The 27,769-nt window shown below is 37.9% G+C and overlaps 1 protein-coding gene across 6 annotated transcripts; it reads left to right on the plus strand.

Moving 5' to 3' along the window:
• The first annotated feature begins 996 nt into the window (after positions 1-996).
• GKAP1 (G kinase anchoring protein 1) lies at positions 997-27,674 on the plus strand. Of its 6 annotated transcripts, none has more exons than XM_037374205.1 (12): positions 997-1,109; positions 7,092-7,351; positions 10,056-10,205; positions 16,767-16,844; positions 18,365-18,488; positions 19,541-19,563; positions 20,246-20,395; positions 20,790-20,891; positions 22,839-22,902; positions 24,409-24,479; positions 25,353-25,430; positions 27,366-27,674. In XM_037374205.1, the coding sequence occupies exons 2-12, from the start codon at positions 7,139-7,141 to the stop codon at positions 27,405-27,407; spliced, it is 1,095 nt and encodes a 364-aa protein (XP_037230102.1). In that variant the 5' UTR covers positions 997-1,109; positions 7,092-7,138; the 3' UTR covers positions 27,408-27,674. The 6 variants fall into 6 exon arrangements, with proteins under 6 accessions (XP_037230102.1, XP_037230103.1, XP_037230105.1 ...); XM_037374206.1 differs by having other exon boundaries at positions 10,056-10,199; XM_037374208.1 differs by lacking the exon at positions 25,353-25,430.
• The last annotated feature ends 95 nt before the right edge of the window (positions 27,675-27,769 follow it).

The following is a 27,769-nucleotide window of genomic DNA, read 5'->3' on the forward strand; positions in this document are numbered from 1 at the left end:
CTTGTTTACTACATCTTCGTGTAAAGTGAAGGAATTGTTGAACACCTTTCTTCCCAAGAAAATGCATTATCATACACCTCATACTATATAAATAAACATGAATTCCTTCTCTTTTGGTATTTTCAGAAATGAAAAAAACCCATTCTTTACCTATGCAAAACAGGCAAGGGAAGGTGTAGGGAAAGTACAACTCGGTCACCAACAGCTGTCAGCTGGTGCTCTGGAGGTTTCTGTAGCTGCAACGCTGCAGAGTAAGTAGTCATTCAAACATCAGATTCTGTATGCCACACACACCCATTTCAAGATGTAACTACAATGTCACCTAACGCTAAGGTAGGTAGCTACACGAGGCACATTTGCGATCGCTGGAGAACTGTTGGCCACGAGAGAGGCCAGTAAACCAGTCACGTAGGGGAGAAAGGGGCAAGCAGTGATTTGTGTTCTCGTTTATGCAAGTTTAATAGAGCTCACAGAATGGTTCTACCTGTCCCAGACAACGTGCAGGTCCTCGTACTTCTGCTAATTAACGACAAGACTGCTATCTGACAGGCTTGTACTGTCCCACGCTGCGTTTTACTTCTGCGACGTTACCCGCTGGCAGTTACGGCCCTCACGGCCATGCAGGTGACGGCAACATGGGAGTGAAACCAACGTGACGCTGCCTTGCGGTGGCCTGCCACACCGCCATGCCACCCGTTCGCAGCTCCCTCCCCGCTGTGTCCTGCTAAAACGCGCTACGGAGCGCCGCAAGCACAGCCCGTCCCGCCCCGCGGCCACCAACACCGCGAGGGGCCCGCCCGCCCCCGCCGGGCCCGCCCGCCCCGCTCAGCGCTGCGCGACCGCGGCGGCGCCGGGGCGGGGCTGGGGCGGGGGCTGGGGCGGGGGCTGGGGCGGGGCGGCCCCGCAGCGGCTCCAGGAGCCCGCCCCGGCCGCGGGCGGCGGTGACGCAGCGCACGCGCGGCGGTGACGCAGCGCACGCGCGGCGCCCAACCAACCAGCGGGCGGCGGGACCTCAGCGGGCTCGCGGCGCGCGCCACGGCCGGTTTCAACCGCCAGCCCCGGGGCAGCGGCGCCGCTGCTGCGCTCCGCTCCGCTCCGCCGCCACCGCGGTGAGTGCCCTGCTCCCGCCGCTGCACCGCCCGCGGCGGGAAGGAGGCGGCCGCGGGCCTGTGGCGGCGGGGGAGGATGGTGCCTGTCGGGGGGCCGTGCTTTGGTCGCCCGGGGCACCGCCGCTCTCCCTGCCCCCGCCCGATTTAACGGGCTCGCCGGGCGCCGCCGCGGCTCTCGCGTCCGTACGGCGCCGCCGTTCCGTGCGCGGTGAGCGCCTCGGGCACCGGCGGACGGGCAGAGCCCGGCTCGGTGACAGCCCCCCCCGGCACCGGCACCGGCTGGGCTGCCGTGGGTACGCCCGGTGGCACGGGGCGGGCTGGCACGCTCGGCCCCGGCGGTTGGGAGGCCAGATGTCGGGACGCCGTGCGGATCCGTTAACGGTTGCCGACCGCGGGCTGTGGCTCGGTGGGCCGGCGTTTGTTGTTGCAAATAGGGTTGTCATGCTAAAACTTCTTCCCACATACCTCCACTTGTTTCTACCACTAATATACATATCTATGGTAATATACGATCAATATACACTCTTAGTAAGCACCTGAAGTATTGCCTGACTTCAGTACTTGCTTGTACAATGGAAATAACATTGAAATACGCAACGTAAATTTGTAAATGAAGGTGCGTTGATCACGCACCGTGAAGTGAGCGTGAAGTTTCAAATATTTGTTGAAGTTCCTATCCGTAAAGCTTAATCGATTTCCTTTTTTTTGTTTTTGTTTTTTTTTTTTTTTGTTTGTTTGGTTTTTTTGGTTGGGTTGTAACACGGGAAGAAAAGCAAGGGAGCTTGCGTGGTCGGTCAGCATTCTGTGCACAAACTGAAGCCAAAGCTGCCCAATCAATTTTACATTTTAATCCAGAGTTTTAGAAACCGTTCGTCCTCAAACTCGTGAATTTTACAGAAGCGAAGCAGTTAATTCACCATATTTCCCTTTCAAACTGTGCAAGACCCTTTACTTGCCGTGGGTTAATTGCTGCTGCACATGCCACTGCTGCCGCTCTCCAGTAGGTTTCTGAACCAAGGCTTTTTGGTTGGTTGGGGTTTTGTTTGGTTGCTTGTTTTTCTGTAGTGATTTGTGAAACTCACTTAAAAGCTGATGACTTTGAGTAATTTTGAGGATATAGAGCTGTTTAATGGAGCTGTATAGCTTTTGATCAGATGGCATAAAACAAATGGAGAGAGCTTGGCCAACTGGGAGGACCTCCGGTGCAAAACTTCCTGTATGATAAAGAAAAGTAGATTGAACTTGCTGTGGTAAATGCATAAACAGGCAAAGGTCAATACATAATGTGCAGATGGTGCAAAGTCTGATTGGTGCCTGGAGGGAATGGACATATTCCTTCATTTACAAATTTACGTTGCGTATTTCAATGTTATTTCCATTGTACAAGCAAGTACTGAAGTCAGGCAATACTTCAGGTGTTTACTAAGAGTGTATATTGATCATATATTACCATAAATGTGTATATTAGTGGTAGAAACAAGTGGATGTATGTGGGAAGAAGTTTTAGCATGACAACCCTATTTGCAAAGTTTTCTAAAACCTGCATCTCTATTACCAGTTTATTTGACAATGAAAGTGGTTAAATGGGAAATGGGTTTTTGGGCTCTTCAGTGTGTTTTCCTTGAATCGTAAAGCCCCACATTTAAAGCCATGTGATTATTTCACAGATGCTTAAAGTTGTACTGCTAGCATCAGACCAGAGGTTCCTAAATTTTGATGTTATGCTCACTTGTTAGAAGTGCTTGAACATTTGCCAGGTAAATGGTAACTCATGCACATGTGCAAAGCTGCACCATAGGCCAGGAAGCTGCTGATGCTCAAACAGAATAAACTTGCAGATGTGCTTCTTTGTATGTATTGGACAATTTACAGTAGAGGTTTTAGAAGTATTTCAAAAGCTATTTTACCTGCAACGTGTAAATATAAGTAAATGTAAAGGTAAGATAGGAAAAGGATTTCAAGTTATGGTAACACCAGATGACTGTTTTACTTTTATTAACCACAGCCTTTCTTACATCATGTCTAAAATGAGACTGAAGCTCTTCAGGGCATTGATGGGTCTTATATTTCTGACTGTACTTGGTACACCTCAGGGAACTGAAGTTAGAAAGATACCGTTTCTTTTCAGTCATGTCACAATTTAAATTTCTAAACATGTCTTTTTGTTCACTAAGAGCGTAAGGTAGAGTAAGCCTTTTGTGCTTAAAAATCACTGTATCAGACCTTAATACATTACATGTTTCATTAATGGGACCAATGTGATATAATCCATTGATCTGGTATCAAATTCCAAAATAATCTGTTCATGTAGGCTGACATGGTTTGTAGACGAATATGACCTAGGAATGAGTAGAGCACCAAAAGAATTACTGCTTGCTAGCTGTAACAGATGCTTTTACATTCCCTTGAAATTATGTGGTGTATCATGCTTACGTTGGTGATATATCGATCTGAATGATATGTCATTTTGGTTGTGGGAACTTTTCTTGCAAACTTTATAATTTGGAACAGGTTGCAGAGACAGTTGAACTAATAACCTGACAGTGATTTGCAAAACAGAAAGTTTTGAAACTGGGTCATTTATTGGTGGGACCTGTGAATCAACACTGTAGTGATGTTGCAACTGTGAAATCCATTACAAGTGATCTTTTCATTAACATAAAAATGGACGGTTAGTAACTATCTTGGTGTGTTAGAGAAGGTCTTCTCAGAAGCATATAACTTGTGGTAATGCATGACACACTTGGAGTTGTTTCCATGTACTGATGTTTGTTTGTTGGGCTTTTTTAACGTGCAGTCTCACTTGAGGCATTAATGAGCTGTGTAGGTGCCACAGGCACATTTTGCTTTTGTTTTGCCCTCTTGGAGATTTTTTTGCTGCGCTCCATATTGTAAGCAAAGGAATTGTCTCTCATTTAGACAGGCTTTGGTCAACCAACTGTTACAAACGCATAACATTTCTTAGACTGCTATACTCCTCCAGCCACTGTAAAATTGAAATGCTTTTTCAGATCTAGTTTCATCTGTGGAGTTACGGAACACTGTGGTATTTGAGTGCTTTTTTTGTGTGGTCAGAAAGCCTTTTGAAGCAAAGCCTCAAGCTCAGGAATGTCAATGCTTTAATTTTATAAGACCGTTCATGTCTGTAACAATAAAGAATAACACAAATTATAATCCTCTGTTAAAGGACAAAAAAGACTTTTGTAAAAGGGGTGGCAAGCCATCAGTGCTTAGGTGAAAGCTTTTAGATCAGTCCGTTATGGGGAGGGGAGTCAGACCGTGGAACTGAAATATTAGGTGCTTGGTAAGATCTGGCTGTCAGAATTGTAGGTGTGGTATTAAAATGTGAAGATGGCATTGTGGTAGGCCTCAGTGGATCACTGGATCCATCTTCTAGTGTTGCAGAAGTGGGATTATTAGATCCTGCTGTAACGTGAATAGCTGTGTTGAAATGTTCTACTGAGTTAGCAATGTTAACTTCTTATAGACTTAACTGAAGAGTAATCTGTAATCTCATGTATTTGTAGAGTTTCCTCTACAAGCTCATTACTATGTATTTTTCCTGTTCTGTGGAAACAAATGAAATTCAGGAATAAACTTATGTAAATTATTTTCATGTTGTTACTGAAGTATTTCAGTGAACTATAACAGCAGAACTCTGTGGGTGGTACTTGCTTAACATGTTTGTCAGCTGGGTACTTAATTGCATACCAACTACAGTCAGACAGCAGAAGTAAACCTGTTGTATTTTTGTTGTATTTGCTGAAAAGGGAGAGAGGAGTCTGCAGCTGTGTTTAATAGTGATGCAGAGCTTCAGCTGCTATGGCTGAGTCCAACCTCTTTTCATCTTCCTTTATCTCATGTTCTAGACTAATGGTTGTATCTTGACAATGTTTTCTTTTAAAATGTATTGCCAAAGGATCTAGCTGCTATCACTGCAGCTTGCAAATATGAAATGTTTCCAAATTGTATGGGCAAAAAAGAAGTATTTGGCACCGTTAGCAACTGGCAGCTTTAATAAAGACTGTGCTGTGCTGTTCATCTGTTTTTATGAAAACCCACATATACCACAGTAAATAGATACAGACTAGAAATGTCAAGTTTTTGACTGACTAGAGTCATCTTCAGTGCGCTAGGGTTTTTTTTAAGCCAAATACAGTAGAGAGATTCCAAACTTAGTGTTAACACTGTTGTAGTCTGGTGTAGTGCCAACAGCACCATCCAGTATTCTAAGTTCATGTTGTAACCTGACTGAGCATTTACCTTTGGTGCTGTTTTCCTGCGAAGGTGTTGTCTTAAATCTTTTCTCTGAGTTTCAGGTTTCAACTTAATGCATGTTCAAGTAGTAAGAGCGCATCTCTGCTGTATCTAAGCTCTTAAGCAGGATAACTATAGTTATTGAGAATTAAAATGCATTTTAAAACATAGACACAAATCCAGGAAAGTCCAAACTTGCCCTGTTGTTTAATAATCTAAAGAGAGTAACAAATATTAATTATTTATGGTGGTTTAGATGTGACTGATGTGGGTTTTTTTAGATCTGTGGTTGTGGTCTTATCAGAGAGTCTGAACACCAGCATCAGGTAGATTCATAATTTGATGTCAGGTTTGTTTTGTTCTTAGGATACAACCAGCTTCATACAATCAGTTTCATTTTCTTTTTTTGAGACAAATAGAGTAGGGTGACTTTCGTAGGAGAAGAATGCTGTTGACTGTAACCTTTGTTTTAGGTAAACTTGAATAAGGACAGTATTGGCTTACTTGCTCTTTCACCTCTGAGAAATAAAATGTTATATTCCTTTTGAAGAATTCTTTTGGGTAATGGTCATCATAGTGACCATTTACCATAGCATAGCATTGGTAACAGAATTGTTTTGTGTCGATATGTCTGAGCATCTTTAGAGCACCTGCACAGCTTTATCCTTGGGAAAGTCTGGAATTTAGTAATAAAAACAATCTCTCAAAGTTTCTGTAGATTCTCATTCTTCTGTAAAGCAGTTAACAAGCAACACATTTGTAGACCATTGTAGACCATGTAAGCAGACATTCTGTTCATTTGTTCAATGCAAACATTATGTTCACATTTGCCAAACTCTTAAGGATTCCTTTCAAACAGCACTTTCAAAAAGTAGATGTTATTTCACTGTAGCTCTCTATTGTAGTACATTAACATAGCTAGATATTTTCTGTGAAATAACATCACTTTCAATCTTCTCCTCATTCACTAAACTTTTCATAGAAGAATTGCAACTAGCCAAATATTCTTATCGCATAAATTTAACTTCTACACTAGATAGATGATTTGTGCTTTGGAGTGGTATAATGGGGATATACATGTTGGTTATAGCTGCAGGGAGTAATGGAGGGCATGAGCGTGTTTCCCAGTTCTGCCTTCCCCCAACCCGTCTTCTGTGTTGTGCTGTAAGAGTAAGAGCCTAGTGTTTGAGAACAGTGCCAGCCGCAACGCTGGGCTCACTGCCTGTGGAGAAAACTGCTAGTTGAATCTACAGTGGCTTGGGAACAAAACAATACCACCTGTAAAATAAGAAGTAAGGCTGCTTACCCCAGACTTGAGCCTGCATACACATTAATACCTGCTTGCTTTCTTTCTCAGACCATATGCCAGGGTGGCATCTGAAAATTTTGGAGCACTGCATTATTCCCGTATGTTTCCCTTCCCCTTCATCCCCCCACTGCTCTGGAACATGAAGGAACTTCTTTCAGAGCCTTCTCCATGTTATTTTCATCAAACATAACCTCCCAGGAACAGATGTAATAGCTTTAAAAACCTCTGGTTTTCTTATAGATTATCCTTTACTTTTCAGGTCTTGTTTGAATACTTAAGATAATACAACTTAGGAAAAATACAAAGAAATAATACTGGGTTTGGGTTTAAATACTAACCCTGCAGCTAACAGATATGAATTATTGAGTGTTTGGTCAAACATTGTTTTCATTCTTATTTCTGTGCTACTTTCCTAGGACACCTAATAACTAAAAGCCAGCACAGTAGAATTTCAGATACTGCAATGGCATCTACTGTAATCAGTTCAGTTCCTACCACTGCATCTCGTTTTGCTTTACTACAAGTTGAAACTGATGCTGATTTGGAGCCTGGAAAAGGAAGAAGTGGCCAAAGCGCTGGCAAATCTCAGGCATCACAGGGAAGATCATCTACAGATAAGAAAAAAAAAACCAAAAGGAGAAAAAGGAAAGAACAGCAACAAAGAGAGGTCAATGAGGTAAAGGGAATGTCTATTTTCAGTAGTGGTGTTAAAGGAGAAATTTACACAGAGGTGGGTACCACTAGGCGTGCTTTAATCACAACACAGAGCTGAGCCACCACCCCAGCGAGTGGCAGAGAACAAAGGGAGGCAGCGCAGCTTATATACACTTATCAAATCATTAGTTAATGTCCAAAGTTTTTAGAAGTTTCCTTTAGTCTTGTCAGTTCTGCGAATCCATCACCTGACCCTGTCCCAGCTGATTAATCTGTTTGGTTCCAGTCTCTGCCTTGGTTCCAAGGTCCTCCTTGGATCATGACCTTCTTTCTGCCTGCTTTAACTCACACAATCCTTCAAGTACACTTGGTCTTTGAACAAGCAATTCCTATTCACATATGCTGATTTTTTCTAGAAACACCTGCATTTGTGAGAGCACCTGTGTATGCGGTTGCTCATCTATTGTTTCTCTGTTCTCTATTCAAGTGATTAACTTGACTAAGTTTTAAACCAGCCTTGGATGAGGGCTGTACAAGGGACGAGGCCTGGTTCTGCCATTTAGCAGCTTCAGCACTTTAAATTTCTTAATTCAAACTACATTTTCTTTAACAAGTGTGTAAGGTTGTTATCTGATAAATATTTTTTGCTGTCCCTGACAATTCATTGTTTTGGTTTTTTTTACAAAATAAATGCTACTTAGTTACAGAGACTGCATTTATTTTCTTTGTTTTATTAAGAATTGGTTATATAAAAGTGTAAGGTTTCAGCTATACAAGTTGAAAATATTTTATGAGAATTAATGACTAGGTTTCATTTTTTTGACAGCACCACTTGAATAATTAATTTTTGATGAAGGGCATGACCTTTCTTAAGAAGTGATTGATAGGAAAAAACTTGTTTTCAGGGGTGTATAGGTAGTCAGTTCTAGTTGCCTGCTGGGACAGCCAGCACGTTAAAATTCAAAGGTGCTTTCAAGCTCTGAAAAGCTTTAAAGTCTGGTTTGCTAAGTTGTAATTTTCAGATTTATCCATCATTTTAGCCCCTTAATCTACTAAATCCAGAGCCTTTCCCCCTCCCCGCCCCGTGAATTTGGGTGGCAGTGTTATGACTAGTTGTGATTTTCTGACACTGGACTTCCTCGGATCCATTTCATCATCAACCTCAGATGAAATGGAAATTAAGAAGTGTGACTGAAAGAATTGTTCCAGAAGTCTGGGATCTGGAATTCTAGGTTGCTGTGCCTGACAGTTGAACTGAGGTAATCTTTCTGCCTGAAACTGTACACATCTCTTAAAAAAATTAATATGTAAATATGAGTTTGGGGTTGTTGTTAGGTTTTTTTTTTCTTTTTGTATCTACTAAACTTAAAAACTCTTGAAATTTGAGTAATTGCAGTACTGCTAATTATTAAATTGGGTTTTTTTCAGTTTTGATGCTGGTCTTTTTATGTTGAAGATTAAGTTTTCAGTAAGCATTCCATGATGTTTCTTTATGTCTGCCTTAACACCATAAAAAATTTAATGCCAACAAACTAATTGTGTGTTTACATATGCATTGAATGAATCTACAGAAATTCATTTGCATGGAAATTATACTTACTCTTGTAGTGGCAGAGAGGCAAGTAAGGGCTGACTTGTTTTCTTCAACCCAACATGTACTGTGTCCGTGGCTGTACTGCAATGGAACTGTGAATCAGAATGGTCTGCACCACTGTTTTTGCCAGCACTGCAACCTGAGGAAGGAAGCAGGGGTTGTAGTGCTGGTGCAGGCAGCAGGAGAGACAGTGGAAGCAAGGGGCAGCATGGCAAGGGGCTGTTTGGAGGGCAAGGAAAATGCTATCTGCGTTATTGCCTGATTTTAAGTAATTTTAAGGTAAGGTGAGCTGCCATTTTAAGGGGTAATGGCACTCAACAAACTCACATTAAGGAAAGCATTGTACTTTGTTTCTCTTTGTTTCATCTTTAATTTGGTAATAGCTTCTTCCTCCCTTCCAGGAGCTTTTATGTTAAGGAAATCCCTGTCTGTAAATTGATAGGAGATTGTATTGGTGCCTTTATTTTCACTCCAAGTAAGAATCAGAATGTTAATGTTTAAGCTTGAGCAGTGAATGTCTTTGAGCTGCCAAATTTGCAGGTTATTTTTTCACTGTCAAATTTTGTAATGATGTAAGGTATTTTTAAGATGGCACTGTTGTATCCATATGGTGCAGCAACTAAAAATAATTCTTACTGCAGGTTCTTAGAGTGTGACCAACTTTAGATTGTTGACAAAACCGTAAGGACTGTCTACATTGTCCTTTTTCTCCTTGAACCTCTACTTCCTCTGTTTGCAGATGCCAAATCAATCTGTGTATACCACCTTTGTTTGGCATTATGTTTAATTTGGGTCAGATGTGAGCACCATAATACCTGGTCCAGCATGAAATCTGTCAGACACAGTTGCCTTTTCAGATTTGTTGGAAGTATTTTCAGCTGGCAAAATATATTCACTTTTTTGTTGTTTTATGTTATGTGGCTGTGGTGTTTCTGATCCACAGTTCTCCACAATTTTACGTTACAATGTGTACCATAAATGATTAAACAAACATGTATCTCAGACTGCAGAGTAGGGTAAAGCACATGCATGTGTATTTGCCCATGTGTCTGGACGCCTTTGTTAATCTGTTAAGACTGTTTCTGTGTACCTGTCCACATTTTGATTAATGTTAAAAATAACTGTTTTTCAGCTCAGAAACCTTGCTTTTAAAAAGATTCCTCAGAAATCATCACATGGAAACTGTCTGTCACAGCATGAACAAAAACTGCACACTGCAATGCAGGAGGACTGTCAGGAAGAAAATTGGCAGGAGTGGAGACAAAGAGATGAGCAGGTACAGGTTAGTATATTTAGCTGTCTTTGGCTTTCCTGAAATACATTACTCCATGAAGTCTCATGGATAAAGAAAGATGGCTGGAGAAAAAGTAACAAATTACTATGACACTGAGGGAAAGGTTTCAGTGTAAACACCTTCTGTCAGATACAGTTTAGAGCCAGCACATGCTGCTGCTTGCACACCTCATAGCTGGACTGTGAATACTGTAGTATGGTAAGAGGAATTTGTGTAATTTGGACAACAAGTAGAAGTACTTAATACCATGGAAGGATGGTGAAATGCTGTGGTGAGAGCAAAGCTGGGGAAATGCTGGTGGATTGATATATGGATATACAGTACATATCCATAGTAAACCAGGCTTGGTAAGTTCTGTTAGGCATGAAAAAACTAGTTCCTTTCTAGGTAACAAAGAACACTTGAACTGTGAGTGTTGACTGTCCTTTAGCACACTAGGGTAGTTCTATTGGTCAAGAACCTCTGTTTTTTAATTTTAGTACATCTTTTTGGTAATAACACTCGAAGAATACAGTGAAGATAAAGCAAAGACTGACTGTGCCTGTATGGAGGCCAATATAATGTTTTCACTCCTCCCTGTGTTCCAGCTCAGGGGGCTGAGTACCCAGAGGGTAACTGGTCTTGCTATTAAAGACCGAAGCAAAGCAGGCATTAAGTACCTCAGCCTTTTCCTTGTCCTTTGTGGCAACAATTTCAGCAATTATTTCAGGTAACAAAGAATTTTATAATCTAATTACTGGGTGGTAAAATGTTCAGGCAAAGTGAACTCAGTTATAAACAATTCTTGTTAGTTTTGATCTTACTGACATATAAGCTGTGAAGTTACCATATGATTCTTTCGTTTGAAAAGTAACTTTAAAGCAATTAGCATAATCATAACATATGATACTTACAGTTCTAATTCACCTCTGTCCCATTTTTATGAGAAAAAGAAATAGCTAAATGCTGTTACAGTTCTTAAGGCTAAGAATAGGCTACCACTAAAATAGGTTTGCACCACTGCTACATTTTGAACAGATTTCTGTCGTCACAATGGACTGAGAATAAACAATGGAGGTACTGTGTAGACTGAATATTTTTTTCCAACAAATCCTGTGTTAAGTTGTGCTACACTAAACGTTTAGTGAAATGGTTGATACTGGCATGATCACTGTTAGATTGCAGTGTTGATACTTTGTAAACATGAAATAATTTAACTGGTATGACTTTGACACTATAGGTTTTGAGGCGACCGTAGAGGTTACAGGGAACTTTTTTGGTTTATAAATTGTTTAAAGGGTTGGGTTTTAGGCCTCAAAGACCAAAACATCACCAAAACTGCTTTGAACTTAATTTTAACTTGACTCAGAAACTCTTAAAAATGTGAATTTTGGAATCTGATGGGTGGAAAAAGAAGTTGCGAATTCCGATTCCTGTCTTAGAACAACAATTAAAACGTTTGTTTTAGCTCAAAGTATGTAACATGGAGTGCATAACTCATTAGGATAGTCTTAATAAAATGTGATTAATCAATAAGATTCCTTTTAAAACTTATTTCACTGTAGATAGTGCCCGTATATTTCAGCACTGGCAGGCATTGAATTAGCTTTTCTTATATGAGGGGAAAAATGGCTGCAAGTGAAAACAGTGAGGACTTTAATTATGGGGTATGTATTTTTAGGCTCTTAAGAATTACTAAAATCCTGTGAGTCCCCACTGATTTCTGCAGTAGTCTACTAACAAGGCAGTAAAGGACTTGTGACCATGAAATAAAAATTAGGCAGTAAAGGGCAGTGTCACACAAAGAGCAATGAAACTTCAATATCCGCAGGTATGCTTCGTTATCTAATATTATCACTAACAGTTTCAGTAATAACTTGTTCTGTTGTCTGGTAGCTTGTTGCCCAAATTGTCACAATAGTTCTGTGCTGCGATGGAGAGACGGGACACTGCTTGATGCAAGCAAATGTCGATTTATTGTATACAATCACAAGTTTATATATATTTTCAGAAGCTGCGGGCTTTGAATGGATTGGTTCTTTAAGCTAAGCATTACATACTAGGCAATCCCTAATTGGTTAACAACAAACAAAGGACACTTTAAGTAAGTTTTTACAGTCATCAATTAGCACAAACTTGTTACTTCTCCTTTGGGCCATCTGTTCCTCATCTCCTTATCTTTTGTCAGTTGTTATCTATTCACCCTCCTTGTCCTGCCAGGGTTTATGGCCTACAAACTCGAGCACTTTCCTTTCAGGTAACTGATTGTTACTTATGGTCCTGATTTCCAGGCCCCCTCCTGCAGTTCTGTTTCAGGATATGCATTTCATGTTACTTTTAAAATGTAATGAGTTGCAGTGTTTCTGTATTGCTTCTGTTAAATTATTATTTCTTATGTTCTGTAAGACTATAATTTGAAGAATCCATGGATAACTCTGATTTAAAGAATTGTGATCTTAAGGTAAATTTTATTACAGACACAAGGTAAAAGTATTAGAGACTTAATGCTTCAAGCATAGTAATGAGTGAAGAAGAGCATGTGCTTTGGAGTGGGTCTGAAAAGGCAGATCTGCTGAGTTATGATCTGCCTAGTTGATCTAAGCACAGGGACTTGGAACTGACACATTACTGAGAGCCACAGGTAGTTTTTCCTCACGTTTGTTCAAAACGTGGCCTGTTCAGTTGTACTCTGAGCAACCCAAGAGGAGGTGGGGCAGGTGCTTGTCTAGCTTTTGTGTAGTTTAATTGTTAAATGACTTGAGATAAAACTTGGGATATTCGTGCTCCAGGCTTTTCTCTTTCCTTTCCAATGACTGTGCCAAAAGCATGACTCCAAGGGGGATTTACATCTGCACTGTTCCATCCCACTGAAGCTGCCTGACTTTTATTGGGGGGTGGATTGGGGGGTGTTGCGTGGTACACACGTATGCAGGGATACCAAAGCCAAGTGCCTTAGCCATTCAGCAGCAAGGTCCTGATCCTCTCAGCCCACTGAATTTTGAATTCTGACAGAGAATGAAGCCTCGTGGAGGGTATTAAAGTCCTTACCAACTGTTGCTCATGTACTGTCATATCATTACCAACACTTTAGGAGTTAAACTTTCTGGAGTCTGTGTATAGCTTTTCAAGAACAAGTTGTATTGAAGGCAGATACAGAAAAAAAAAGGTGGAGAGAGATGTCATGCTTATGCTGGTGTGGTATGTGTTAGAGGGAGATTCGGTTAAATGGTCTTGAAGCCCACAGTAGTACCACTCTTAAAATTAGCAAGAGATGGTAGTTAAAACTTAGAGGAGGCCCCTGTAGTAGGAAGAAGAGGTGAGGTGTTCTTTAGAGATGGAGATGAGAAGTGTTGGAAACTTATGAAGAGTCTGATTTTTGTTATGGGAAAAATTATGTTATGTTTGCCAGTTGCAAAGTATGTTCAGCAGACTTGAGAATGCAGAATTCCTTGCCCAAATGGCATTATTCTACATCTGTGACAAATTTTTTGGAAAGGTTTGTTTGACAGAATACCTTTATTAGTCAAGGTTGCATCAAATGTCCATTTGTGTTTTTAACTGTTCTGCTGTCCCTGTGTTGTTTTTTCATAAACACATGCTACTATCGTAAGATTTAATAAAAGCATCTTTTCTGTGAGTTGGAGAAACCGATTGGCAAGTAGGTTTAATACTTATCAGAAATAAGAGATATGAGTTTGAATTGTTTGGATTCAGAAGGCATGAAATCCTAGCCTCTCAGTTCCATAGTTTCCCTTGTCCAGTAATACAATATTGATAATGAAGAGGGAATTCTTAAGTGGTATACTGCAAGGGATGGTGGTCTTCAGCACTGGGTGAGAAACATTGTCTCCCTGCTTCTGCAGAAGTCAGCTCCATGAAGAGCGTTGCCCAGCTTATGAAGAGTTCCACTTTTCATATTTACCCTCCAAATTACTGTACTGCCTGGCACTTTCCTTTTAAAGGACTGTCAACAATTGTCTTAACTATGGAGGTATTATGTAAATGTCATGGTCTTTCTTAAGCAAAGCTTTTAAGATTCATTGTAAGAACTTTGTGCATGGATCTCAATTTCTTATGACGATTAGGAGTACTCCAGAGCTTGCCTATTGGTTTTGCACTCCCAGTGTCTAAGCAAAGGAACCCGTGGTTCTGGTATTTTTTGATAGGTTTAAGTGGTAGGGAGCCTATAGCTATCTGTCCTGAGACAGTCGGGCTATACAGAGAAGCAGGACTGAGTGTGCTTGGGAAAAGAATATTTGGATCTAAAGCTCTGAACTCTGGTGTTGCTTAGAAGTAGCGGCCTTTGTATAGCCAGCTTCAAACACTCAGTCTTGCCCTGAATTGGATGACTGCTGGGTAAGTGCATTATGATTGGGTTATTGTTGTAGTAGAGATCATATAATGCAATTTTTTGTGCAGTTGTTTCATAGTTGTAATAACATTGTGGTAGTATTAATTCTTGATAATTATTTAGGAGCTTGTGTGCTAAATTATTTCAGGCACACAAAGGTAAAAATCCTTAAGTTCATCTTTCTTGTGAGCTGACCTTTTTGTGTGTTTGTTCTCTTTAGTAGTCCCCATTCTGTCCTTTTTTGTCATGTTCATGTTGAGTTTTTCAGTGTAGTAGACTACAAGGCTGAATTTTTGGTAGATGACTATCATTGTCAGATTAGATGCAATAGTTGTGGACTGGTTTTGTTCATTAATTTTGGGGAAATTTCAGTCAATTTCATTTATTGTCAGTTATCAAACCTCTACTTACAGATTTTGATACTGAAAGAAACCATTTAAGAAAAAAATCCACATCATGACTGCTGCAAAACCCCTCCTGCACCCTGTTTATTCTCCAGTCCCCTTGCTGCAGGCCACGGCTGGTGCGGAGGACGGGGGTCTGTCTGCAGGAACCCCTTGCGCTCCAGTGCTGGCTGCTGCTGGGGCGGCTGCCACCCGCCTGCCCCTCCACTCGCTGCCCCCATGTGCAGCCCATTGGGGTCCCGAGGTGCCTGCAGCCCTGCTGGGTCCCGGGCTCTTCCCCACCTCCCCCCCTACAAAAGCCCTGCCAGTGAGGCCTAGTGCAATCAGCTGATGCTGAGCTTGAACCACTGATTAAATGCAAAGCTAGGAATGATGGCACCCCAAAGTCTACCTGAAATCTTGCAGCAATTTATGCCGAGAGCACTATTTTACTATGTTTCAAATAACTGCTCAAAAAAGGCCGGTTTAGTATGGTGGAAACTGGGAGGCACTTTTTGATTTTCTCTTAAGTGAGAGACTGGTCATACAAACTGCTGAACAAAACTATTTGGAAGAATGTGTGTGCTTTTTTCACGGATCCATCCCTTTTAGACACATGTAAAGCATCTGAGAACTTGTAAAGTTGTTTTCAAAACACTGTTCCTATAGACAAGAAGCTAGCGTATGTCACGCAGCCCAGTTCAAGCAAAGTACATTGAGACCACTTAAGTCATTTATTCACTTTAACAATTACTGTAGTTTATTCTGTGATGAATGAAAACCATCTCAATTTGAAATTCAAAGAACAAGAAGATTATGGTTAAAGTAATTATTTTTACTAATTAATATTTCACTTAAGGGCATGAAAAGGAGAGAGCTATGATGAAGAATAAGGCTTCCATTTGGCTGCACATCACACAGGCGACTGTAGTGATTCCTTAAGGCAGTAGAACTCAAAGGAACAGTGTTTTGTGTTCAGAACAACTTAATCTTAGTTAACTTTGCTGTAAACAGTAACACAGCTTATTCACTGTTTATACATTTAGATTATCCTCTGTCTACCTCAGCTATAGCATCTATACCCTCTAGATAAATATCTCATTTTGGCTTCATTGAACTGTTGCTGGTACTGGTCTTCTCATTTCAATCCTTCAACCTTCTATGCAGCAGAATCTGGATTTTCCTCCAATTTGCTATTTTCCTATAACACAAGAAAAAAGGGATCCCCTCCTTCATTCTTTTTCTTAATAGTTCACACGTAGAAAGCTTCAAATTTTCTTTTAATCTCCCAAGAAGACTTACATACTTCCTTCTCTCAAAAAAGAAAGAGAAAACATCTTGGAAATAATTCCGGTTTTCTTAGTTGTGCTCTCCTTTTAATAAAAAAATAAAGTGTGCTTAACCTAATCTTTTCTGTGTAGTGGATGAGCGCATAGACTTCCTGGTGGTCTACAATGACTATTTTCATCCTTTAACATTCTCTGGTTTTTGCTTTGCAGACTAAAAATAAAAATTATTTCAAAAAAATCTCATGTACAAATCATCAAGATGTTAAGTATATTACATAAAGATCTGCACAAATTATTGTATGCCTACATCCATCACGAAGTTTCCTGAAGCAAGGTATTTTATTACTTATGGTACAATAAGGTGTATTAGCTGGTAATAATGCCATATATCCCCTCAGTGAAATTTAGCTTTTTTGGCAATTGTAGTGATATGTGTATTGAAACTGAAATTCTAGTGTTGTCCTAGTGGTTTTATCTGCTTTTTTTTCTTTTTTTTTTTTTTTCTGAGAAGGTAGTCACATGAAATATATTAATCTTGTTTCTTCAGATGACATCTGAAGTGTTTGAAGCTGATCTTGAAAAAACATTGCTGCTAAGCAAACTGGAATATGAAGAACACAAAAAGGTATTTGCAGGATTTATCCTAATGTAGAAGTTGGACAAGTTTGAGGCTTGAATTTAAAAGGCAAAAAAATTCCTACAAGTACCATTGTCTTCATGTAAATATGGTTTGCTTGCACTGTTTAGACACTAAAGAGTTCAGAGAAATACTGGATTTGAAAGAAACCATATCTAATAGTATTGGGGGGTTTCGTTCTGGGTTTTTCTAATTGGCCTGTAAAGGTGGAAAATTAGTTTTCCACTTTTCTGGCATACATATGTGCTGAAATTTTTTAAGAGTACAAGAGATCCTGACTTTCCTCAGAAAAAATCCCGCACACTTGAAGAGTAAGAGAATCAAAGCACTGATTTCTCATTAAGCCTTAGTTTTAGTTTTGGTTGAATCATTTGCATTTTTTTCTACCATCTTTTCTCTGTTTGGAGTATAAATATTTTAGTTCTAATAAGCTGTATACATTTTCTTAGCTGGTGAGGATGCTGTTATCTTAATGGTTTTTATGGAACAGTGAAGAACTGTTCTGAAAAAGTATGCTTAGATGAAATTTTTATTTCTAATAAGTTGCTTATTTGCAATAAATTATGACAATACCAAAATTTAAATATAATTGTGCATCAGTAAGAAATAAAACTTTTACATGCACTTTTGTGGAAATACCTCTGTATAGCACTTCAGTTTGAGGAGGAGAGTACCACAGTTATTGAAAACTAAGGTAAATTTTTAACTTAGATATTGAAGTTGTTTTTTTAAAATGAAGACAGTCTTCAGGCACAGTAGCATAGCATTGTTTGTAGACTCTTTGAGGATTACTTCTGAATAATTTAAAATATGTACTATATATTAAAAATGTACAGTACATGAGTATGCTGAACAAATCTTGTTTCTATGGAAAGAAAAGCACTCTGTTCCCATCCTTTTTTTCTGTATAATTATTTTTAAAAATAGATTATTTAACATTTAAGATTTAACATAATCTTAATTAAAATATGTAATTAATTACTCTTTAAGATTGTTTTTAACAATAGGACGTTGTTAATTTTTGAAGAATGTTGATGAAGATGTGTGGGGAGGTGGGACTCTGGTTCAAATGGCTCTCACATACTTGGCTGTCTGATTTCAATAGGAGTAAGGTCAGTTGGTAGAGCATTGCTGAACACTAATAGCTCTCTGATTCCTGCTGAATGAGTAAGCATATTCTGAGAATAAAAAGAATATACAGTAGACATCTTTTTTTCAAATAAAGCGCTCTGCCTTCCTGCATTTAAAATTTGATGTGGGTGATTGAGGAAGTATTAGGCTGTTAGTTCATTTGCCGTTTAGTGAAGAGCAATACTTCAGAGACTGAACTGATGCTTAATTGCTGGCATGTTTTGCACTCTTTAAACCAATCTGAAGCTTGTAAATTGCTGTTCAGGCTAAAATCTCCTCTCATACATTATCAATAATCTCTTTCCTTTATGAAGCCTCAGGAAAAAAAATATTTGGGTATTGAAGAAAATCATACCACTGGGACTTTATTCTTCTAGGAATATGAAAATATTGAAAATACTTCATCTCAGTCAAAGTCTGTCAATAAGAAAAAGAACCAGGAAGGAAAAGAGAAACCTCCCACTGTGTCTGTGAAAGACTTTCAGTCAGACAGTAATATAGGTATGCCTTATCATACCATATGAGCTGTTCTACTTGGAATTTTCATAGTGTGCGTGATAACAGCAAAATGCCCTTATTTCTGTTCATTAATACTGTGTTTGAACAAACATTAAATGAGTTTCAGTCAGTGCATCCTATCGAGTCTAAAAGCTGAGTGTTCATTATATAATAATGGGCTAGTTCTATTAGCGGGAAAAACAGAAGAGGTTAAGAAAAATATAATTTCATGTAGTATCCCTAGGGTGCATGACACTCAATGTGACTTTTTTTTTTTCTAAATCTAAGTGTGATTTTTTTTGTTCTACAAAGTTTGCACCCCTCAGGCAACTGAGTTTCTCTGTTTTGTGGGTAATAGCAAGTAATTGTTTGCCTTTTTTCATGATACTGTTTTTTTTTTTAAGATGAGTAAATATTGAAATAACTTATGTATACTCATTATATGCATTATCTGTATGTTTAAAATTCCTTCATCTGTTTCTATAGAGCAGAGATTCTGAATTTTAGTGAAGAAATCAAGGTAGATTCTAGAAAAGGAAGACAGTAACTTGTGTTCTAAGGTTTTTCTTTGAAAGGTGTTTTTGTCTAAATCTACAATATTTATTAAACACATCATTTCCAAGTAATCTGAGTAGAGGAAGAAGATTGAAAGCACAGCAATATAGAAGGCATTCAGGTATACAGTGAGATATGTGCTATAAAAGCCTGAATAGACTTAAAAACAAACCAACTAACAAATTCCTTAAGTGTCTGTACCAAAGACATTGCCTTCCACTTTAACTGAAGCAAAAAGTACGAGATGCTGCTTTTAATTAAATAGTCTGAAAGACTGGGGAGAAGATGCAAGTACAGGGACTGACATAATACATAGTTTATTATCTTGGTTTCTAGTGCTCTTAGGTGATGACTTTTTTTTAATTGTGACTTTGAGAGGAGGGTTAATGTTGAAGAATGCCAATATATGTGGGTTTTCCCCCTACTTTTCAAAATTTTGTTTCAATAGCTAGCTGTACAAGATTGTACTGATGCCTTCATTTTTTTTCTATTCCTTTCAGATAACCTTGCTAAAAAACACGTGGTAAGTCTTACTCAAACGAGTTTAATAAAAAACCATAAATGTTATGTTTAGAAGGTAATTAATTATTTTGGCACTTTCTGTAGCAACAATCAGTTTTACATTATGAAACTGACTGATTTCTATTTGGAAAACTTCTACAGATGCAGATTTAATAAAGATGTATGTCAGCAGTTCCTGTATCTTGATAATTTAGTACTGGCTTTCTTAGAACTACCTCTTGCTTCTTTAGTTTTCAGATGCCTTTGATGCAACTTGCAGATATAAAAGCATGTTAAAAAATAAAAATTGTAGCACAAAAAAAGAGAAGTAAATTAGATGAAAGTACTGTGATGCTGCTATGTTGTGGTGCAGTCGGCAAATATTAAAACTCGTTAGAGGGAAGAATAGGTGACAGTGAGATAAAACATAAATTAGTGTAGTCATAGTGCAGAACTGTTAAACTCCAACTTTATGCTTTTGTGTAACCTCATCATCAGCTAAATGTTAACTGTTAATGAGTTTTTAGGCACTTCCAATTGGTATCGTATTCTCTAGGTGAAAGTCACATTATTCTCAGGATGTACAACATAAAATAGTTATCTAGATGTAATGCTTTATCATTACTTAGGCTATTTTTTTAACCATGCTGACGTCTAGCTTAATAATGTAAAGGAAGATATGTTATAGTACTTATTTTTGACAGGCACTGAACTCTTCCCATTCGTTGCATGATGGAGGATTTTTCAACAGGCTGGAAGATGATGTTCACAGAATACGTGACAGAGAGAAAAGGAGAGTCCAGCTCACTGATTACAGTGGAAAAGATAACTGCACATTTCATGAACAGAACCAGGCATGTAAAACAGCAGTTACTCTGAAGTGAAGAAGTTACCCAATGAAGCTTATTCAGTGATCAGAAAGGGAGCACCTCAGTGGAGGAAAGCACAAATGAAAAGCATGATAATCCTAAAGACCACAATGCTGTAATATTTTTGTCTATCCAAAGAGATATTTAACTGACTTAATTTTTTTTTAATATGAAAGACCTGTGATTGAAATAATCTTTGGTTCAAAGAAAATGACAATATTTATTACTGCATTTCTTATCCTTTTGGTATCTATGCACATATACCTCTTTAGTTTTGATCAGAAATTCTTTTCTCTGACAAACAACAAATAGGTTGCCTTTCCTGAGAATTGAGTTCACATAACTAGATTATTAAGAACTGATGCTTTCTTGCTTATAGGAGACTGTTTTGAAAGACAGAAAAACAGAAGAACTAAAGCTTGAGCTTGAAAAGAAAAATGCAGAAATTGAGCAACTGAAAAATGTAATAACTCAGTGGGAGGTATGTAGGTGATAATACCTTCAAACAGTAGGCAGAATTTAACATTATTACACATTTTAAAGCAAGTATTTATTAAAATGTGACCAATATGTAGAGATGCTTTAGACTGGCTACAGATGATGTATTTACAGATCAAACTATTCCTTCAGTACCACACAGAACGGTTCTTATTTTTAAGTTAAGCATCTAAAAATAATTGAAAGAATCAAGACAAAGCATCCAGAAATAAACTTCATATCTGGCATATCAGTCACTACTTGTTTTCTAGTATTGCTATTTTTATGGTCAAAAAAATGAAGATGTAATATAAGACTAGGCATGATTTTGGGCAATCTGTTCTACCTTGGAAGTTAGCTCTACTTTGAGCAGAAAGTTGGACTTTCTTGGGGTCTCTTCCAGCCTATTTATTTTTTAAATTCTACTCAGCTTTTCTTGCATTTAACAACAATGTGTTGTTGGAATTTTCTGTAGATTCAGTCCAATATTTGAAGTGGTTAAAAAAAATCAATGACTTTTTTATCAGGTTTAAGAGAAGCTCCTTTAAAGCTGCAGTGTAACAAGAATGGAGTCCTGTATTTTGTTTTATCTTTCCCTATTACATACAAGTGAAATTGGAAATCAGATTCACCATACGATAAAACACAACAGGAAAAAGAGGTCTGCTTGTTAATAATAGTATTGCTATAAACTAGAGTAGCTAGGGAAAGCGTCTCTGCCTGATTTCAGTCCATGTTAGCACTGCCTGGATAGTGTCTAGAAAAAAAGGGCAGATGTTCCATGAGGAACCAGCAATAAAGCAGTGTAAAATTATTTTAAATTATTTTATTACTATTTTTAGTCATTGCTTAATGTAGACTGAGCACATTGACAGATTGGGAGTTTTCTGATGCTTCAGAGAAGTACTCTTCTATTAATAAAGACTTCAACAGCTATTTTTGCTGTGTACTAAAGTTGGAATGCCCAGGTGAAATTATAAAATATAAAACCATTCATATTTATCACTATCAGCAGGTGATGACATTTGACAGATTAAGCACAATGCATAAGGGTACCGGTGAGGTGATGGATGATGACACAGCTGTTTAATTTTCTGAACTTGTCCAGAGACCTTAGTCCAGTTTTAGGTGGCCATAAAAGATCTGGGTTAAATATGTTAATTATCTTCAAGGACTGATGTGATACTCGAAGTGGAAGACAGCAGCTTCTTTATTACAAAAAAAGTATGTCTGAAACCAACTTTTTTCAAGAGCCTACAAGAGCAAACTGTATTACGAGACTAGTGACAGGAAAAATAAGTTTCCAGCTAAGATACATGGCTAGAACTGACACGGGTGGCCAGTTGAGGAAAAAAGACTGACTTACAAAGGAAGTGGTGATATCAGATCAGATACCAGCAAATACGGGTTTCTTGGGTAGTAGTGAAGAGTTGGAAAGGGAAGAAACTGTAATGTAATAATAATAAACTGCTGAATAAAATAATCCATAGAGCAGTGAGGTCATGTCCAGCTTGCCAGGTAATATGGCAAACTATTTATCTTATCTTGTTATCTAGAAATTGCATTATAATTGTAATTTTTCTGGGGAGATTCCACAAAGCCCTTGATGCAACAGGCCTGTATGCTTCAGGCAGACCTGGATGGCGGCTCTTGCACTATCAGTACACTGATGTTAACTTTTTTAGGTTAACTTGCTCTAAGCCTTGTGCTTGCCTGTTTTTTTCCCAACTCTCAGTTATTAATCTTCTCCCATTGTGTGTTTCTTACTTTGGCTGTGGTCTAATTAAGACATGTGGTCTAATTTTCCAACTTAAATGATTCTATGATTCTGTGATTCTATGATTAGATTCTCTGCAGAAGTCGTCATTTTAAATTCTGAAGTCATGCTTACTCTATAGAATACTTTTTTTTAATAGTGTATTCCTGTAATAATTCAATCTCTTTAATACAGGCAAAGCATAAGAAAGTAAAAGCAAGAAATGCACGGTTTCTGAAGATGTTGCAAGAAAGTAAAAGTAAGTAAGCGTTGTTTTATCATGAAACTTAGATATTCTTTTTGAAACATGGAAGGAACTTTCAAAGCAGCTTTTTAACAGTAAGTTGACTCAGTGACAGCTGTAAAGAACTAAGAATCTCTTAATTTGCAGCCAGTTCAGTGAACTACAGAATTTGGTGGACCACACAGTACTGCATTGCTGCTGTTACATAATGAAATAATCAGTTACATATTGAGATCATTTTTTGAAATATAAATTGTTCGGTTATGTTTTAGGTACAATGATTCTTCAAGTTAGACTTTCTTTTGCTAGTGACAGCTATATATTCTGGACAGATCTCATTATAATATACATCTAGACAAACGTGAGGTAACTTGATCTTACATCTTTGCAAGCTGTGCTTTGGACTGTTGGAAACATCATTCTACACCTAAGCAAGTCTTTTGCCACACAATGAGTAGGGATAACTGCACCGCTGGATTAAATATGCAACTGTGTGATACTTCTGTTATAACACTATCCAGGGTTTTTATGATTCAGGGTTTGTTGTAAAAGTTTGGGGAAACAAATTTATATATACACACTTACATATATGTAAATATCCTAGTATCTTTATGCTTGTTATGAATAGGTATCTTTTAATATTCCTAATCTTGCTTGATGAAGTTGTTTGAGTCTATGATGCTAGCCACACTAACTTTGTTACAAAATTGCCTTTGCTTCTCAATTTCTTAATTTAGCTCTTGAATGTAGTTTCTTTTCTGGGCTAAATTTTTAGCTAGAAATAGAGGTCATATTTTTTTCTTCAATGTTTACAAAACCTGTCTAAGCTAGTTGAGATGTTCATAATGTGACTGATCATTGCAAATTTTAACTTGGAACTTTATTACTTCAGTGTTTGAGCCAAGATTAAATACTTCATCTTGAAAGGGAAGAGGTGAAGTTCTGAAGGTTTTTTCTCTTTGTGGAATAGTAACATACTATAAAACAATTTTTTCTTTTTCTACAGACTGAGTATTCTGTATATTGGTGAGAATAAAGTTTGTGGCAGAATTGAGCCTTGAAAAAACTTCATTTCTTCATATTGAGAATTTTATCTACAGATAGTTCACAGACACTAGCTAAATAGTTTAAACATCTCCGTATTTCAGTAAATGGAAGTTTCCATAGCTATGACTGAGCTCACACGTGAAGCTTAATGATCACAAAATCTTGATCCACTGCCTATATTCAGTTTTCTGATGGACTTTGTTCACAATGGCTATCTCTAAAATAAGTGCTGTTTACAGGGTGAAGTGTGGGGTAAGTAGTGTGCAAGGGTGGGGTTTAATCTCCAGAACTTTTCACTGCTGCTAATGGCACTGGTAGCTAGTGGTTGGTTTTGATTTACATCTACTGTTCTTTTAGTGAAGGCGGCATTATTTAGAGGTAATGAAACAGTGAAATAAAGCAACGTCACAGTGCTATTGCAGATGAAGACCTGTATATTTAGAAAGATGCTCATGCTGTATCTTTCTCTTGTAGGGAAGGACAAAGCAGAAATACTCCTAGAGACTGATGAATCTCAAACTATCAAAAATGAATTGACCACAGAGGTAAGTAAGGATGTCTAAATGTAAAATTCCGTGGGTATTTCAAAGATACTGTTTATTTAAGGCAGTTATGAGGTGCGGGAGGGAGAAGCTGGAACAAGACTTGTTTGAAGCAAAAAATGTTACATTTCATCCTTAGCCCTGCACTATGTCTGTCAGAGCATGTGTATTATGTAAACCTCGAGTATGACTCACTTAGAACTGTTTCTGGAAAGATAGCAGACCTCAGCATGCCTGAAATAATTTTGCCCTGAACAGCACCTTAGGAATATCATTCTCTGGCAACCCAAGCTAGAAAGTTCAGAAAAGTGCTTGAGAAGGTGCTTCTTTCCTGGGTGTGGTTTTATTTTGTTTTGTTTAATCTCTAGTCTCAAATGTATGAACACAAGCAAGCTACACATTACTTGTGACGTGTCAGTTGGCAGGTCACTGTAGTAGACAGAATACAAGACTTCTATGCTTAGTTTTTGGTCCACAGCAATTATTAGTTCTAAGCTCTTGTCTTGTCCAAACACCTTACATTTAAGATTACTGTTTTTTGAGGGTGATGTATTAAGCTTATCTGTGTTGCACAATACTACATTAGTTAAGTGTTTCATGCAATGAACTAATGCAGAATCCAAGTGTCAGATGAGTTTCTAACTTTATAGCTTTTCTATGTCATTATACAGGTAAATCAGGAAATACTGCTTGGAAATAAAAGCAATTAAAGAATATTTTATTTGTACTTTCAGTTCATGCACAATGACAGTCACTCTTGAACTCTGCATGTATTACTTATTTGTCCAGCACAGTACTAATGGAGAGCAACACTGACTGCATAAACTTACAGATGTCAAGAGATATTTTATAAATTCATATTCTGTATGTTTTTAGGTAGCAACACTTCATGCTGCATTAGAAAAAGAAAGATCCAAAGTGAAACTACTGCAGACAGAATTAATGAAATACCAGGTAGTTTTCTGCGTTTGTAAGTTTACCTGTTCTTAATGTAGCTGTGACTATCATGAGGTAATGAGCTCTGAACTGACCTATTACCTCTAATTTTTCCAGTCAAAAAAAAAAATTAGTGGTTCATATTGTAGGAAAAAAAAGTAGCAAAACTAAAGCACAGTTTTAGCAACTTGAAGTCTACTACCTGTCTTGTACTTCAAAACTTCTTGAAGTATGCTAGTCAATAAATGCACTTCAAGCAACAAACTGGTTTCACTAATTGCGTGTGACTGGACTAACTGCAGACTTCAAGACTTTCTTTTTTTGACACATTCTTTCTTTCATTTTGTATCTTAGATCTGTCTCCAGCCAAATCTTTGTAGGAGATTCACAAGTTGTGTCAAAATATGAGTGATAAAATTAGTGTCTTGCTGACTGTGCATATGCTGCTTTGCTCAACTTGGCTGCTAATGCAACTCATGTTTGTGAATTTCAGTTAACTTTTTCGTAAATAGTATGCTGGTTAACATTTCTGCTGTTGTTTTTTTTGAAGAGTGACAGTATTTGCAAATAAGGGTTTGTACTTGTGTATGACTTGACACATTTGCGTTTTTTTGTTTTTGCTGGGTGTTTTGTTTGTTTGTTTTGACTGACCTTTTGCATAGGTCACAAGGAGAGCCTGTAGTATATAATGGAGGCTTCTAAGGTAGCTGTGTAGTCTTTGGCAAGCTATCCTATTTCACGTTGCAACACCTTGTTTGTGTTGGAACACTATAGTTTTGTGAAAACTGGCTCATTAAGCCATAACTACTCTTTTCTGAAGCAGCATATCTTCTCTGATTACATTAAATTCTTTGGCTAGCATTACATGGAGTTCTGTATGTACTCTCTTGTATTTTTCTGTTCTCTTTTTCCCCTTGTTACTTTACCGCAAGTCAGCAAGTTTCTTCTTAAAATTGTCTTGCAGCAGCTGACAAATACATATGCTTGTTCAGTCCCTTCCAGACAAGCTGAATGCTCATGCTGGTATTTGAACTAAAGTGAATCTTTTGTCAAATTAATTCACATCACTGTTCTGTCTTACAACTTCAGCCTTTCTGCTTTCCCCTCCCATGCACGCCTTTTCTATTATGAAGTGTTTTTCTTTGTAAATAGAAATTTTTAAATAAGATAAATTTATCCTGTGGTTAATTTCAATAAAAAACAAAAGAACAACACTAAAAAAATTACAAAAAAAGGTCTTTGTTATATGCTTAGAAGTACTGCAAAATCACCTATTCTGTTGCTCTTTTTTCCTTGGTCCACCCCCACCTCCCAGCCTAACATGCTTTTATCTTTTCACATATTGCTGTATTTCTTGCTTAATTCATCATCCTGCATTTTTTGTGTGGCTGGTTGGGTTTTTATTACTTTTTTAGCTTTTTTTTTTAAATGTGATTTTTTGTTTTAGGAAAACTGTCTCATATGGCTTGCAGGGATTGTTGTTTCTGCTTATATTATTCTGTGTAATCTTGGAGGCTGACCAGGACAACCCTTCTTATATTACTACTATTTGCGGCGTTGTCTTTGATAACATGAGGCCCACTTTTTTATGGAATACTGCTTTCAAACATAAGGATAAATTAAAAAAAAAAAAGTAACCAAAAGCTGTGGATTAAAAACAAAACAAAAAACCAAAACCCACCACCACCAAAACCAGTGTGGTTTTATTCCTAGATGTTAACATCTCAGTTATGTATCCTGTAAGTGCCTTGACTGTTTTAATGTATATAATAATATTTCAGGTTCAGACAAGTTTGCATCCCATAATAGTTGCATAATTTAACTAAAGTATGCAACTTAACTCCTGAGTTTTTTCGTGTTAATTTATACTACTTTAATATAAAAAATAATGGCAGATATAAAGTGTCATGTCTAATACGTTAACTAAACATTTGTTTTCATTCTGTTTTACAGAGTGGGAAAAAAGGGAAAAGGCACTCAGAATCTGACCAGTGAAGGTGATCTCCTCTGTCACCAGTTTCAAAGAAAAAAAAAAATAAAATTCAGGGTTTTGCAGAAATTTATATCTTTGTTGCACAACTGCTCAACTATGCAGTTTTTGAAGAGAAATTAACAATTACTAGTTTAACAGTCTGAATGTATTGTCAGATTTATTGTACTTTATGCAACAGAAATACTAGAAAACTAGTATTCCAGCAGAGCTGAAACTAACTGTATTGCCATTAGTTTTTCAACATTCAATAAAATTTACTCTTCCATTTCTATGTTTGAATTCTTGCTCTCACAGAACTTCTTAATTAAGGAGACTTCCTTTAATGACTGTCAAGGTCCAAATGCATTACTATGCAAATGCTCAA

The sequence above is a fragment of the Falco rusticolus genome, chromosome Z (assembly GCF_015220075.1).
Source record: "Falco rusticolus isolate bFalRus1 chromosome Z, bFalRus1.pri, whole genome shotgun sequence".
Taxonomy (NCBI): Eukaryota; Metazoa; Chordata; class Aves; order Falconiformes; family Falconidae; genus Falco; species Falco rusticolus.